Genomic DNA, 16331 nt, shown 5'->3' on the forward strand with positions numbered 1-16331 from the left:
CACAGACTGACATGCATAACTGCCTCCATCGTGTTGCTGATTCAATGGATCAGATGAATGACATGTTGGAATGAGTGGTATCTATAATGGAACATCTGTTGGGAGGCGGGCAGCATCCTCCTGGGCATAGGTCAGCCACATCTGCTGTTAGCCAATGTGTCCATGCCCGATCACGCTCCTGTAGTGGCAGTTCTTCCACTTCTCCATCTATGGGTGAGCTGTCCACACCCACATGTGGCAGGCCATGGGGTCATTGCCCTGGGTGTTCCCATGAGGGGAGCTCATCGAGCAGTCATCAGTCACATTTAGGTGCATCTGACCATGGGCGTGGACATGCCATGCAACTCTTGGCACAGCCAGTTCTTGTGGTTAGGGATTATAGCGATGAACTGCCACTTCTGCCATGCATGGCTCACACCTGTCTGACATACCAAGATGTAGAGCTAGCACAGAGCTTGGCTGTGTTCCAATTTCACCTGGAGGACACCTACAGACACACACACATGTACATGGTTCAGCTGTGCAGCTTAAAACTCATTTTGTCTCGCTGGATATTTGTTGCTTTATCCAGATGTCTGCCTGCTTCTCTTTCTTACTAACACACACACTCACTGACCTTTTGTGTCAGCCTAGGCTTCCTGCCCCCCCCCCCCCAACATCCTGTGTAAATGATGACATATGTGCCATATCCCTGTTTTGTATCTTTTGGATTCAGGGATACATAAGCTTTGTATCTGATGCTCAGGGTGCATAGCTGACTTGGTGCTTAATATATCTCTGCATTTGTGATGTTGAACTGGTAACTGTAGCATTGACTTATATTGGTCTTAGAAAGTTAGACAGTTGATAGCATCAAAATTTTCCAACTTTATTGTGAATGATCTTATGAGGATTGCGAAGTCTGAAACTGCAATGTTATCATTACTTTCTAACGTCTCTCTTTAATGATTTTTTTCCAGTACAAACATGGTGCTGAACTGAGGAATGTAGTGACCATCACTACTTTTAAAAGGTATGACTGTGTGAACTTTTGATGCCTGAGGCCTACTACTTAATAATGGACACACATAAGTCAAATAAGTCTCTGCTGTCACATCAAGGTCATTTCTATACAAATCTCCCACCTTTTACTTGCTTACACTGCCAAGTAAAAAAATGCAAGGATATGCCAGGCATTCATATTATTACACAGTATACTCCAGGTTCAACACTTGCCTTGTAAATCCAGCAGTTGTAACAGTTTCAGTTCAGGACTGACTCTGTCTGATGCAGGCCGTACACAGCCAATACATGGGGAGGTAAATGTTGTGAGAGTTGTCTGGCATCAGTGTTACTATATATATGTGCATAGGAGGAAGGCTTTAGGCCCTTAGGTGGTGAGTGAATGTGCTATACATGGTCTCTTATTTATTTGTCATTTAACCAGGTTAGTCAAACTGAACGAGAAGCCCATTTTCAGTGCAGACCCAAAGAGAAAAGCTCCAAAAAAAGTACAATTCAAAATAGATTCGAACAATAACAATTAACGATAGATATTTAGCAATGTACATTTGTAGGATCATAGGAGGTTACTAGGCTAATGATCCTAGTGGCCTTACAAGCCTAGCCAAGTTTTATCCTTATTTCCACGATCAGCACCTATCACCCCTGTCCAAGAGGGACATAGGTGGAACCGCTGGGATGAACTTGCGGTTACCCATCCAATCATCCAGATTGCATTTGAAGAGGGCCAATGAGGGCCTCTGCTTGGCATGAAGCTGGAGTCCGTTCCAAAGGTGTGGTAACCTCTGGATGACGAATCGGTCCCTCCAGCAGGTTAAGGCCATTAGAGCGAGTAACCTGTGTACCATTTGACTTGCAGATATGCAGCATTTCCAATAAAGCAGGGTCAAAGATTGCCTTGTATGCAAGGCAGAGATCACCTTTGAGCAGTCTGTATGAAACAGAATAAAGTGACAGTGATTTCAGGCGGTCCTCTTAGGACAGCTGCTGAAGACCTTGAATTTTCCTTGTGAGAAAACCTTTGTGGTCTCTCCAGTTGCTGCAGGTGCTTGGAAAGGTACATACCAGAAGAGGCATTGTACTCCATTATTGATGTGTTTCTGGAGGCAGTGACCTTACTTATGAGATGAGGAAAATAGAATGCCCTTCTTACCACTGTGGAGACATGGTGGTCAATGGTAAGGTTGCTGTCAACCTGTGTACCCAGATGTCTCACCACTGAGTGCATACTTAGGGTGTTGTTATTGATGTGGTAGTTAGCAGGAACATCACTCTCACCGAAAGGGATAATAATACATTTTTTCAATTAATTTAAGGCCATGGCTTTGGCACCAGTCATTTGTGTAAGACCCTCTTGTAGGATGTTGACATTGTTTGGAGATTCTATTGGATAGATTTTAACCAATCATTCTTGTGGGCTATCTATTTAAATTGGTACTTTTGTGTGATTCATTGTTCTGAAGAAGTCAACTGTGGATTGACGAAAGCGCTAAACTTTTTGTTAATAAACTGCTGGAGAAAAAACTTTTTGTTTTCATTGTTGGAGAACAACTTCTTTTTATTATATTGGTGGAGAAAAGATCATTCAGGTACTTATTTTGTTGGTTCAATAGTTTTTCTTATAAGCACTACACCACCTTTTGGTTTATTGTTTGGAGATTCTATGACCGCTCCCAGTTTGCAGTCATCAGCAAACTTTGTCAGCCACAGACCTCTAGTTTTAGCTTGCACTTCAGAGAAATGGATTCCAAATAGTAGGGGTCCTAGGACTGATCCCTGTGGAACACCACTGGTTACACGTCTGCTGTGGGAGGTGAAGTTCACTATTTTGACTATGTGGGTTCTGTCAGTGAGCCAGTTAGTGATCCATCTAATGTTATATGGGTAGATACCTAGCTGGGTGTGTCAATTATGTCTGAGTTGGGGGGGGGGGTGTCAAAAGCCTTGGCTAAGTCTGTCCACAGATTTTCCCTCATCAAGGGTCTTTATGACCATCTCGAAGAAGTCCACCAAGTTTAACAGGCATGATCTTGAAGTCCAAATTGAGTAGGATCAAGTATTTGGAGGTTATTGATGTATTTGATGATAAGGTCCTTGATTATTATCTCCATGGCATTATATTTGAGGTTCACAACAAGATAAAATTGATTGTCAATATGGAGCAGAGACCACAATTACATTTGAAGTTCACAACAAGATAAATAGATGATCAATACAGGGCAAAGACAGAAATTAGTAAGGTGGCGACTGGAGAATGCAAATGATTGTTCAGAGCAAACATAAATTATATACAACTGACGGTAACAAAGCATTATAGATGTCATCTTTATAGACAATTGTAACTAAAAGTGATGCAGCATGAGAGTGGAGAATATTTACAAATTAATTTATTTAAAAAGAGAAAATGCAGGATTAGAGAAAAAGCGTTAGGTCCTCTGCAGGTGAAGCAGAACATCTAGAGATATTTTAGTTGAAGTATTAGGGCTGGTGGAGAGAGAGGATGGGGGAGGGGCTTTATTTAGGGTCTCGACAGGGGCAGGGCCATTTGTTAGCTAAGTAGCTTTTTAACTCTTTCTTTGACATTATTAGTGTGTTAATGTTTCTAATATTAGTGGGGAGTTTATTCCAGGCTTGGGACACTGCATTTGTATAAAACGTTTGCCTGTGTTTTTGTTAGGTTTATAAATATCCAGAAGATTTTGATCGGAGGTACGGAGTGATTGAGTAGAGGTATAGAAGAATACTAGGGAAGGAAGGGAAGGGGAGGTCATAGGTTTATTAAGAATGGAGTGTGTGATTTGTAACTAGGACAAAAGTAGTTGAGGGAAATTTAAGCCATTGGAGTTGTTTTAGAGCAAGGCACTGATGTCTTTGTAGGGTTGGCTGCTGGCAAATAAAGCTATTTGTATTACATATTTGTTCAGGCTTGTTGATTTAGGGTCCTTTGCAGATGTAAGTATTGGTGAGGCATAGAGAAGGCATGGCAGGAGTAATGCCTGAGACAGAGAAAGTTTGGAATTAGGTGTTAAGAATTTTGTGTTTCTATAGAGTAGTCCAAGTTTTTGATGTCTTTTTAATACACTGTTGTATGTGGAGGTCAAATTTTTGTTTGCTTTCAATTATGTTTCCAAGTAGGTTAGCGTGAGATTCTAATTTGATAGTGGTGGTGTTTGTAGTGAAGGTGGTTTTGTGATAGGAGAGTGATTTTGGTAGGAAAAGGGGGAGTTTGGTTTTATTTGGATTTAGGATGAATTGCTTTTCAGTTAGCCATCTTTCTCTTAACCAATGTAAGGGCATATAGAGAACACCTACATCTGCTGCTTCCCCCTCTGACTCCTCACCTGTGTGTGGCCGTGGTGACCTTGGCATCCATCATGGGATGCGTGCTTTTTCCCCTTGTTGATCCTGCTGAAGCTGTTTTCTCAGGATGATAAGCATGGCGCATACTGTGAATATTTCAGTACATACTCATGGATTGTAGTGCAAGGCTCCCCCAGATGTATCTAGATACTGCAACCGCAACTTCAGCAGCTCAAATACATGCTCTGATATTTCTGGTTTGAGCATGTGCCTCATTATAGCATTCTTCAACAGAAATGTGTGCATTTCTGATGGTTGTCATCGGCCACGGTTCCAGTGCATAACTTGCATCCACCAGTAAATAATCCTCTGAAGGATATCCTCCTTAGCATCTGATACAGTTGGTAGTTGTGCCAAATATGTGAGTCATGGTAGCTGTCAGGGTTGCCAGCACACGCATCCAGGATGATTTCCTTGGCATTACACACAGCTTGGCAGTTAATAAAATGAAAACTCTTTAATGTAGAGCCTTCCCTGTTCCCAGGGTGCTACCTTAATTTGTACATGTGTGCAATCTATGGCACCCAGTGCTTCAGGGTATTGTATTATAGGGTAGAACTCCTGCATATTTCTGGTCCTATCCTCAGGAGTATGGGGGAAATATATGTGGTCACATGCATGTTGGAGCATAACGTTCAGGAATTGATGGAGGATCCTGGATGCTGATGCCTGTGACAACCCCAGAATGTACACTGTTGGTCTCTGAAATGTACCTGTAGCTAAGATTCTAAGTGCTTCACATATCTTTGTCTCCACTGGGATGGATTCCCCTCAGTTTGCCATGGCTGTGAGTTGAGGATGACCAAGGTTGCAGAGTTCCTGTAGTGTGTATCTATCCACCCTGTAGTACTCTACAATTTCCACATCATGTAGGTTGTGATAAGTTACCCGGGGTCTGACAACTCTTCTCCTTCATGGCCTTGGTCTGTTAGCAACAGCAGTAGCATAGACTTCAGTCTGTTGCATATACACATGAATTAAAGCGACAATAGCCCCTAATATTGTTTCTGTATAGACTCCTTTCCATGGCTGTATTCCAGTAGGTTTTGGAATTCACAGGAAAAAACAACACGGAGTCTACACAATTGCTTTATAACGTGATGAATAGTTCCTCCATCTTGATTGATTAGTATGCAGTTTAGCTGCTTATGCTGTAATTTGCATCCTACTGTGTTGTACCTTGTTTGCCCAGCTGTGTGCGGCTCTGCACTCTCTGTAGAGCTGCTTATTGAATCCAAAATGATACACGCATGGTGTAAATGGACCATGTAGGCTTTACTGAATCCGGCCAATGATCGAACTTTAAAGATGCCAATCCTTCCAAACTAGGAAAAAGCAAGCATCCGTATTCTGTGTTTTGGGCAGAATGTCTTCAGTTTCTGTTTCTATTTCATACAGACTCCAATGAGGTTATATCTGCTTACTTTACAATGCCTTAAGATCCCTCTCCTGCAAGATCTACACATCCACAACATGTGTAACACAATCCGCTTCCCACTCTAGGAATCTAAGCTTCCACTGAAGCATAAACAGAACCAGCTTGTGAGAGGATACCTCTCACAAAGAATTCCACTCTTCTCTTCATATTAAACAGAGTAGTATCATCATCATCTACTTCATATACAACCTGGATGAATGGATGGGTAATCCTAGTACTTGCCAGGGCTTACCAGTCTGTTATGGAAATGAGTAATGTAGTGGATATTGCATGTCCTAGGCTACAAAGGATCTGTCCACTTCAACTGCCTAGTAGTAACCGATGAACCTAAGCCGCTGAGAAGAAAATAATTAAAAAAGGGAACTGAAAGTGTGATTACGTTCTGTTTTAGAATACCATCTCACATCAATAGCAAAACATGTAGTTGAATATGGGCAGACACATTCTTTTAAGTTTCAAATCATGGAAAAGGTTTTATCAAATGAAAGAGGGGGTGATTTCATAAATAAAACGGAAACCTCAGAAACTAGATGGATAGTTAGATTAAGGGCCGAGAGAGGCAAAGGCCTCAATGAAAGGATACCAGTGAAGCCTATTTTAAAGAATAGGGCTCTTTTTAAATAAATGTATTGTGTGAGAATAGTAAATAATATATGTTAAGGGAATATATGTTGAATGAAGGTACATGCAATCATGCAAAGGTAGATCTTATTTGCATGTTGATGGAACTAGTGGGAGAAACAACGTATCATATCAGGAAACTGGAGCCAGAGCATCTTTTTATAGACTATTTGTAGATGATGTTTTCCTGTTGTGGAAGGGGAACCAAGAACAACTGGAGTTTTGCCATTCACAGTTGAACAGTAGCACAAATTTTTTGAAATTTGAATTGCAATACTCAACATTATCTATACAGTTTTTAGATGTTAGTATAGAGCAAAAAGAAAGAGGTCAATTTATTACGAACATTCATAGGAAAGATTGTCATAGTAATTCACTTCTTCACAGAACTAGTATGCATCCACGATACATTTTTGATATTGTGAAGAGGCAAACTCTTAGAACATCAAGGTTGATAGCAGAGCAGGAAAGCTTTGAAATGGAAATAAAAGGTTTAAAGGAAAGACTAAATGACAGAGGCTATGAATCAACAAGGATGAATAATATCATTAAAGAAAGTATTACACATAGAAATGACATTGGCAAACCCTACTATTCAGATAGTCAAACAGAAAGGCAAAAATGATAAGGTCAATAAACAAGCAAGCAGTAAGGGTACCAACATATTATGCCACCAATAGTAATTTAGTTACTGATACAGTTAAGAAATATTGATCAATATTGACCCAGGATCCAGAAATAAGGCCGTTAATAGGTGAAACACCAACATTTATGTTTAGAAACAAAAAATCATTGAAGAGGATGCTTTTTTATAAACATGAATCAATAGAAAATAATGTAAATTTGACAGGTACATCACCATGTACCAAGTGTAATCAATGTCAATTTATTGAGCAGAATAACAAATTTGTGCATCCAGACACACAGTATACATATATATTTAAAGTGAAAGCTAATTGTAACAGTAAAGACGTATATTTAGCTGTCTGTCAAATATGTTTATCCTTCTATGTGGGGAAAAATGAATAGGGAACTTAGATTTCGTATTCGTGAGCACTTGTTACATATAAGGAAGGGCACGCTGACGAATGCCCTAGCAAAACATGTAGTTGAATATGGGAAGACACATTCTTTTAAGTTTCAAATCATGGAACAGGTTTTATCAAATGAAAGAGGGGGTGATTTTGATAAATAAAATGGAAACCTCAGAAACTAGATGGATAGTTAGATTAAGGGCCGACAGAGGCAAAGGCCTCAAAGAAAGGATACCAATGAAGCCTATTTTAAAGAATAGGGCTCTTTTTAAATAAATTTATTGTGTGAGAATAGTAAATAATAAAGTGATATGTATGGATTTATATTTTTTATGTTCATGTTTTTTATGCTTTTATAATATTCCAAGATAGATGTTAAACATATAGTTTAAAGATGCATCAGAAATTTCAGTAAGGGTGTGTATGGCTTTAATTCTAAATAGAATAATTGGTATAGATTTATTGCATTTAATTGTTGAGTATATTTATAAGGGACCACAATTCAATGCATTTATGGTCTGATGAAGTGGTGTGATACAACCATGAAAGTGCTTACCTTGTTTAACTGAGCTCAATGGAAGATTAAAGTTTGTTTTACTTCGTTTTAAACTGGATGGACTGACGTTGAGATTTATTTGCCTATGGTTGAAGTATTGGGCTTTTTTTGTGGAATACTTATCTTTGTTTTTTGGTCGAATACTTCATTTATACACCTAGCAGTGCTTTGTGTGTTTGGAATTCTACTGCAGTGTTTTTGGCCTTGGAGACAGTGAGTAAGTTCTTATTGTTAGAACAAAGTGGTCTGCTGGAACTGTAAGGAAGGATGAGCTTTTGTGGTAAAGGGGTTCTGGTTGGTTGGTTGTGTTGCAGTTTTGTGAGTTGGAGAAAGTTGGATGTAAAGAATAATGTTGGGAAGCTCAAGCCAGTCTAGTATCCTTAAAGCTGTACAATGATATGTTCTATATGGGCAGTCCGATGCAAACTTAGCAATTTTACTATAACATGCTTCATATAGGTTCATAGATTGGTACTAGGCTAACTGCCCTTGTAGGCCATTTTAAGCCTATCTAATTAACCCATGTGAGGATCAAACCCTGTACCTTGCATCTGTAAGACAAATATCTTTACCATTATACCAACCTCCCTCCTAAGCTATTCTAGCTTAGATAAGTCAGTTTTCCTTAGATTAGTTAAAATGGGAGAGGCATATAGTAGAGTAGAGAGCAGATCGGTTTTTAGTAATGTGATTTTGGCCATTGTGGTCAGGAACTTTTTTTGTGCCTATATAGACTTCCAAGTTTCTTATGGACTTTTTTATAGTTAGGTAGACACGCAAGTCAAATTTTAGGTTATTGTCTAATTCCACTCCAGGAAGCTTTGTATGGGTTGTCGGGGAGATGACAGTATTGTTTTTGGCTATTATGTTAAATGGTGGACATGAGATAAATGTCTTGTTAGGTTGGAAGAGTAATAATTTAGTTTTGTTTGAGTTCAGAATTAGTTGGGCATTGGCTAACCATGTTTCAACAGGAGTGAAAGATTCCCGTGTTTGAGAATGAAGAGCTGATCGAGAAGTGGCAGCACAGATAAATATTGACTCATCTGCATACTGTATTATAGGACCATGTGGAGAAGCTGTGTGTAGATTATTAGTAAAGCGAGAGAAAAGAAGAGGGCCCAAGATAGATCTTTGGGGAACACCAATGGATAAAGGAAGGCTTGGAGATAAGTTGCCCTGCCATAGAACAGATTTGTTGACGGCCTGATAAACAGTTATGAAACCATGCAGTGGCAGATGGTGAGAAGGATAGCTCAGTTAGTACATCTATTAGTTTGGAATGGGAGACCATATAAAAAGCTTTTGATAGGTCTAGAAAGATGGCAGATACAAAGTTGTTGTTATTCCTGTGATGGTTTACAGTATTAGTGAAGGTTAAGAGAGTTATAGTGGTACTATGTCATAGGCAAAACCCATGCTGAGTGTTTGAGAGAAGGTTATGTGTTAGTAAGAATTTCATGACCTGGAGATGAATACATCTTTTGAGTAGCTTAGAAAAAGGTGAAAGAATAGCAATTGGCCGATAGTTTGTCAGTTCTGTTGAAGGTCCCCCTTTATGAAGTGGGATTACATGGGAAATTTTCCATAGTTGAGGGACCTTGTTTTCGAGAATGGATCTATTTATAAGGATTGGGAAGGCTGTAGATTCAGCTGCAGTTTTGAGGTATTCACTGAGTAAGTTATCTACGGCAACTGTAGTAGGTTTTAGTTTCTGGAGTATTTTTTTTTTTTTTTATAGTGGCTATAGAAACTGGGTAGAAAGAGAATGAGGCATTGCTAGTTGTGAACTTGGCTGGTTTGGTATCAGGAGTAGGGGTTTGCTGCTTGGAAAGGGCAATTATACATTCAGTAAAATGTTTGTTAAAAATGGTAGCTATCCTATCGGAATTCTTGTGGATGTGTGGAGTTGGTGTAGTAGACTTATCTTGAGAACAAGTTGAAATACATTACTGAGGCAATTTATATATTTCAATTTCTTTTCTTCACAGTCGTGTGTTATAGGTGTACACAGAAAGTAGCTGTGTTTTTGGATTGGCAAAGGCTAAGTGTGAAAGTAAAGAACAATTTACATATTCACTGCTAAGCAGTTATCAATGTGGTTTGTACAGTGTGTGTGAGAACACCATTATTTGCTTTACTGGAGTCGTTATTTATTTTTTCATGTAGAAATATCAGAAATGTATTCATAAAGTTTATTATTTTTTTTTTTTTGAAGGATGACTGTGTGAAGAGAAGCCACTTACATCTTCCCTATTAAATGGTATGGATTACAAGGGGCATTATCTCTCTGAGAATTGCAAGTTGAGATTCATTACTGATGCTTTTATTTCTTTCACTTTCATTGCACTTTTTTTGAAATGTGGCAGGATTTTTGTCAGGGCAGATGACAATTACACGATCACTATTAGAAAATCGTTGAGGATTTGTCAAGCAGAGAGAGTGAGAGTGCATGTGTATGAGAAAAGCAAGCCGAAATATGATTGTGGCAATTACTACTTTCACTTTCATCACGGTAAAATATCAGAGGTTTCACAGAAAGTGACTTTCTGCGGGGCAATATGTGAATGAATGTGATAAAATGCTGTTGTCACTTGGTCACAGTTAAATGGTCATTGGTCTGCATTGTCAGGGGCAGTGTATGAGTATGCATTTGCAGGTTGGCAAAATCTGTAGATTAAAATAAAAATATCACTGATTTTATTTAGGGAACATTTATTTTCCTTCTTCACAATCAAAGAAAGGGTACTGTGTGAAAAAGGCCACATTTTGTGGGGATAATTTTTTGGGGATAGGATTTGAAACTAGTATTTATTCCATTTTAGCAACACATTGAAGATAAACCATGTTTTTGCTTTCAGGTTGGTACTTTATAATTTGAGCGTTCCTACTGTAGATATAATTAAATTTACTTCACACCAGACCTGCATATTTTTTCTTGGGGGTGATTACATTAAAATCATATACTTTGCTTTTATAATGAAAGAAGTAAAGTGCAAGTGATGTTTGGCAATATTGACATATACAGTGAAAAAAGAAGGCTTCACTGGGAATTGTGATTTTGCATTGGAAATTCATTGTATAGCTATTTTGTTATGTCCTCATCTAAAAGCATATCTGTACATTTCAGAATGGAATATCCAGATGTGTTAGCATATCTTTACATTTCAGAATGGAATATCCAGATGTGTTGTCCAACATTTTTGGCTGGAAAATGTCAAACTGTTACAGATGCATAACCCTGTATTGATAGAATACACCATTAGACCTACATGGCTAGTAAAATGTGCCAGACTTCCAAGTTGTATTGCACTCGGTCTCTGTTGTTTGACTGCATGCATGACTTTTGTTGTTGGGGCTAGAATATAGTTCATGTCCAGAGTACATTTTTATGGTAGTGTCATTATATGAAATTTAAAAAAAAGTAAAAATGTGTATATATGTACTTCCACAAGCAAAGAACTTTTTTGTCAGTGCAGACATAGCATGACCAGCACTCAGTGTGGTGAATGCAGACATGGCATGACCAGCACTCGGTATGATGAATAAGTCCATTTGCTTCATTCATTCATGGTCAGCATGCATTGAGCTGTACTTAAATGTTCACGGGTAGGCAGCAGTGTTAGGTGTATTTTGTACCTGAGCATCCTACATTAATCAACACTTTTACTAGGAACTGACACATGGTCCTTTATACATAGGCACAATATGTAGGGTTTAGCAGGTATTTCATTTTCATAGTCTAGCATTTTGCATTATGTTAAGTTTCTGTTTAATGAAGGTATACGACTTCTGCTCAACATTCAAAATGCAGCATCTATCCCAAATTTCCTTTGTTGCAAGCTGACATTGCATCAGAAGCATAAATATTTATTCAATAGGACAAGGTAATATTACTGCCACTGCAAGTATGTCATGGCCTAAATCCCATGTGCTGAGAAGAATTAAATGTGTTGTAGGCAAAATCCGAATTAAACTGCATTGAAATCCATAAGAATATAATGGCAGTCTCAAGTGTATTTTACTTGACTATCTGAAAATAATTCTGTGAAAGATTTGGCAAGAATTCTCAAAATATTGTGATATAGTGCCTTATGCGATGTAGGTGTGCAGATATTTCACTGTCACAATCTGGCATGCTGCTTCATACTCCGGTTTCTTTGGTGGTATATTTTGTTTAGACTGGGCTAAGAGTACTTGTCCTGAATACATGTTTATTGAATTATCATTGCATCAGAATAAAATAAAAATCTAACCATACACAATAATAATTTTTGTGGTTACAAACTTGGCATCACCTGAATTCCATGTTGAAAGGGGTAGTTTGCTGACATCAGATTCAACACTTGGCTAAACTGAAATCCCTAAGGATAGCCTTAGGTGGTTTTGTACTTCAATATCCATTTGTCATTACCTGTGATTTTTTTTGCAGTGATGTTTCAAAAGGGGTATATCCTTTCATAAATGGGTATTGAGTGTGGGATTTCCTAAGTTTTCACTGTCAGTCTGGTATTTATATTATGCATCCTTTCCATTGGTTAAGGCTGGAATATGCAACACCAGACCAGGATATGCGACCTGTACATAACCTGTATAGGTCACATTAAAGGTGGGAAAAGTTTTGAAATGATTTATTGTGGTCTCTTTTTTATATCACAAAAACCTGGCATTTTAACAGGAGTGTGTACACTTTTTATATCCACTGTATATGTATTAAGTTATTATATCAAAAAGAAAAATCATTTGTACTTCACAAAAAAAAAACATTTTTGTTTCATTTGTATCATGACCTGGCTCAAATTTCATGTTATACAATAGCCAAAGTAGTGAGGTCAAAGTCAGAATAGAGCCATATTTAAATACTTGATAATTTCAGATTTTCTTATTTTCTACCAGAACATTTTATTATGAACATTGGCATTGGAATAAACATATGGCCTGTTGATAATGCAGGTACAAAATACAGTGGTTCATAGTCTTTTCACTGATGCAGTGCGACATGTTGCATCATACTCTACTTCTGCTTTGAAGGGCATGTGAATTCTTCTCAAGCTACAAATCAAGAAAGACATTGAAGATATAGCTAAGCATTGTCCTGAATGTCAAGTGCGCTAAAATGCACCACTACAGACACCATAAATAGTCTGTCATCTCCATAGTAGGGAGTATATGCTGACTTTGCAGCACCATTCACTAATTGTTCCTCACTGCAAGGGATGCACATTTTAAATGACCAGGCATCATCTGTATTGAATCCACACTGTCTGAAAAGACTGCAGCAGTGCTACACACAAAATTCACAAAGAAAGTCTTCCAGGACAAGGTGTCAGTGCTGTTGAGTCCCAACTTACCTCAGTGTCCCTTAAATCACTAATTAAACCATTTGTATCAGTCCCCCAATCATCTGGATGAAAGATTATCCAATCCTAAAGGAAAATAATCAAAGCTAAGAGTTGTGTGCTAACCCTTGCGGCTGAAGATGGACCAATTCCTTCCTGTGTATTAGACTGCACCACACACAACCACCAATAAAACTGCAGCACTCCTTTTATGAACAGGAGTCTGAAATCAACATTAGTAAAACAAGCAGCATTTTGTGTCCAGAATGACTTACAAGATGGCTTCATCAGGTAAATTACAGTTCATAAATTCACTTCTGCTTCCTCCATGACAAACAAGTTGTGGCCTGATATTCTTGGTAAACCTTGTTCCATGTTGTTAAATGTAAGATGGAGAATTTGACCTTTTCACCATTATAGTGAAATCCTGGAGAGGGACCAATTTTGCACATGGTAAATTTGACTATAAATAATTAAATTATACATGTGTGTGTGAGTGCACACATGCATGAGCATCCATTGTGTCAAAACATATGATTCTCAAGTGCATGGCAAAGTTGTACAGTACTTGCAGTATGATGCAAACATTAAATGAACTTGAGAACAAAGTAAGAGTTCACACAGACCCTGAAGTTGCTCTTTTGTGTCCTTGGAGGACTACAGTGTTTAGTATATGATCACTGGCAGCTCACTAACTTGTAAATTACATTATGTGTTTCATACTTACATTTCCCAAAGGAAAAATGGCTGTTGTGTAGCTCCTGCTGATCTTATCTTATGAAAGATCAAGTTCACAAGGAAGTAATTTGTATTAAGAAAAAAAGCCTTCATTAGTTGTCATTGGTTTTAGAAATGACATTTTATTGTGGACACTGTTTGTGTGCATGGCAGTTACAGTGCATGCTTTTGTAGTATGACTCAGACACAGTACTAGAAAGGTTAGAACGAATATAGCTTTTATTGCTTCGCCATTCAAGAGACTGTTGCAGTAGTTTCCATTACAATGTTATGTGAGTAAACTGTGTATTGTCTCTGCAGTTTCTGTGTTTAGAGACCAAGAACTGTTTTTCCATGTTCTCTCCCACCAGATCATTGATGACCACATTAATAGGGTCAGCTCGCAGAGTGTGTAATCATCTGCGACACAGTCATCATTGTCTAAGTAAGGGTGTTGGTTACCATCGGCAGTGCGTCCATCTCTGCGCATCGAGGGGCATTGTCAGCAACATGAGGCTTGTCCAGTTCACTTGTTCTGACGGGATGCGACTTGGTATCGAACAGAAGGAAGGGGGAAATGTGATTGATCTGAACTCTTTCGAGCCATCACTGCCTCATACAATGAGACAGTTTCTTGAGAAAGGTGACTCTTCCCTAGCTATCGCTAAAAAGTAAGGACACATTTATTGTATTTTTATTTAACACTAATCTTAATACATGGGTGGAGGAAAACTTAAATTGTAAGTAAAAAATGTGTATGTGAACAGTGAACAAGGAAGGACATTTGTCAACTGTTGCAGTACATAGACATTAAGAAGTTAGTGACTGAATGTACAGCTACCAAGGGAGGGAGAATATCAGTGTATACTGTGGGAGGGCTAAGTATGGCCACGGGAGAAGTGATCACAATACAATGAAACATTGCAGTTTGCTGCAGTATACTTGCGTGCTGAATGAGAAATGAGCACAGTATAGTGGTACAACATGTAGATTCCAGTGTAGAAACAATTGGTGTTTACTGAGGGCAGTGCTACACAGTAAATTGATACAGTGTGCAGGTACTAAGGGGAAAGTGGGCTGTGCCATTAGTCATTGTAGTCCAATGTACTGTGTAGTTACTAGTAGCAGGTGTTCTGGTAAGGACAGCAGTCTAAACTGTTACTACTAACAAAAAAAAAAGAGAAGCCAGTGTATTTATGCACTGTAGAAGAACTTGGAGTAAACATAGCTTCCAGAGTCTGGTCAGATCATTCAGGAATCAGTTTCTTGATAAAAACAAACACTTACTCTTTCACACAATTAGATTAAAATAGATTGTTGTTATAATATACCATTTATAGAAGTCATTACAGAAGTATTGATAATTTTTGAAACATTAATTCACAGCAGGAAAACATTTATCCGAATAAGTACATTACATTTAATTAATTTATTAGGACGAATAAATTAGTCTGACAGGATGGGCATAAACCTCTAGTTCATTTTCTATGTTTTTTGAACATGACCCTTTAAGATAGCCTGGTAAAAATAAGGTTTCAGAAATATAATAACAAATACAAAGCAGTAAAATAGAAATTATGTTAATTACCAAGAAGTGAGAATCGCAAAACTTTTAGTTATGTACTTACCATAACTTCGGATGTATGGGATCCATCTCGCCTACATTCATAACTGATGGGTTCGGAGCCGATCCATCGGCTCCGACTCGGCCACTATACAATAGAACGAAGTCTCTAATTGGCTGGGCTACCCTTATCCCAGAATGCACCACGCCTGCTTCCCCAGATCTTGTTTGTTCGCTTTCATACCTACATCCAGACACAGAAAACATAACAGCAACTGTAACAAACTAAAGTCCTTCAAGAGAAAGAACTCAGTAGTAGCAACATTTCCTCTAAATCCAATGGGAAGGGGGAAGGAGGGCAGGTACGTATGAATGTAGGCGAGATGGATCCCATACATCTGAAGTTATGGTAAGTACATAACTAAAAGATGTAATGGGATCCTATCTCGCCTACATTCATAACTGATGGGACAGCATCCCTAGCACCTAACTCCCGGGTGGCTCATTGGAAAACACTCCTGAGAACTGTGGAACCAAAAGAAGCTCTACCTCGAGAAGCCACATCTATCTTGTAATGAGAAATGAAAGTGTGCGGAGAAGTCCAGGTAGCGGCCGCAGATATCATCTATCGATAACTTGGAGTGGAATGCTACAGAAGTAGCCATTGCCCTGGTAGAATGAGCCTTGACTGGGAATGGTA

At 38.5% G+C, this 16331-nt stretch overlaps 1 protein-coding gene across 5 annotated transcripts in view; it reads left to right on the plus strand.

Annotated features, from left to right (window-relative positions):
• The window catches only part of LOC122811991 (fumarylacetoacetate hydrolase domain-containing protein 2-like), a 300331-nt gene that overhangs the window by 67850 nt on the left and 216150 nt on the right, over positions 1-16331 (plus strand). For all 5 annotated transcript variants that reach the window (XM_044084198.1, XM_044084199.1, XM_044084196.1 and 2 more), the window contains one exon: positions 14439-14738. In XM_044084198.1, the coding sequence (XP_043940133.1) occupies positions 14446-14738 (293 nt within the window). In that variant the 5' untranslated portion in view covers positions 14439-14445. The remainder of the gene's footprint in view (positions 1-14438; positions 14739-16331) is intronic.

This window comes from Protopterus annectens, chromosome 9.part0 (assembly GCF_019279795.1).
Source record: "Protopterus annectens isolate FY-2018-M chromosome 9.part0, PAN1.0, whole genome shotgun sequence".
Taxonomy (NCBI): domain Eukaryota; kingdom Metazoa; phylum Chordata; order Ceratodontiformes; family Protopteridae; genus Protopterus; species Protopterus annectens.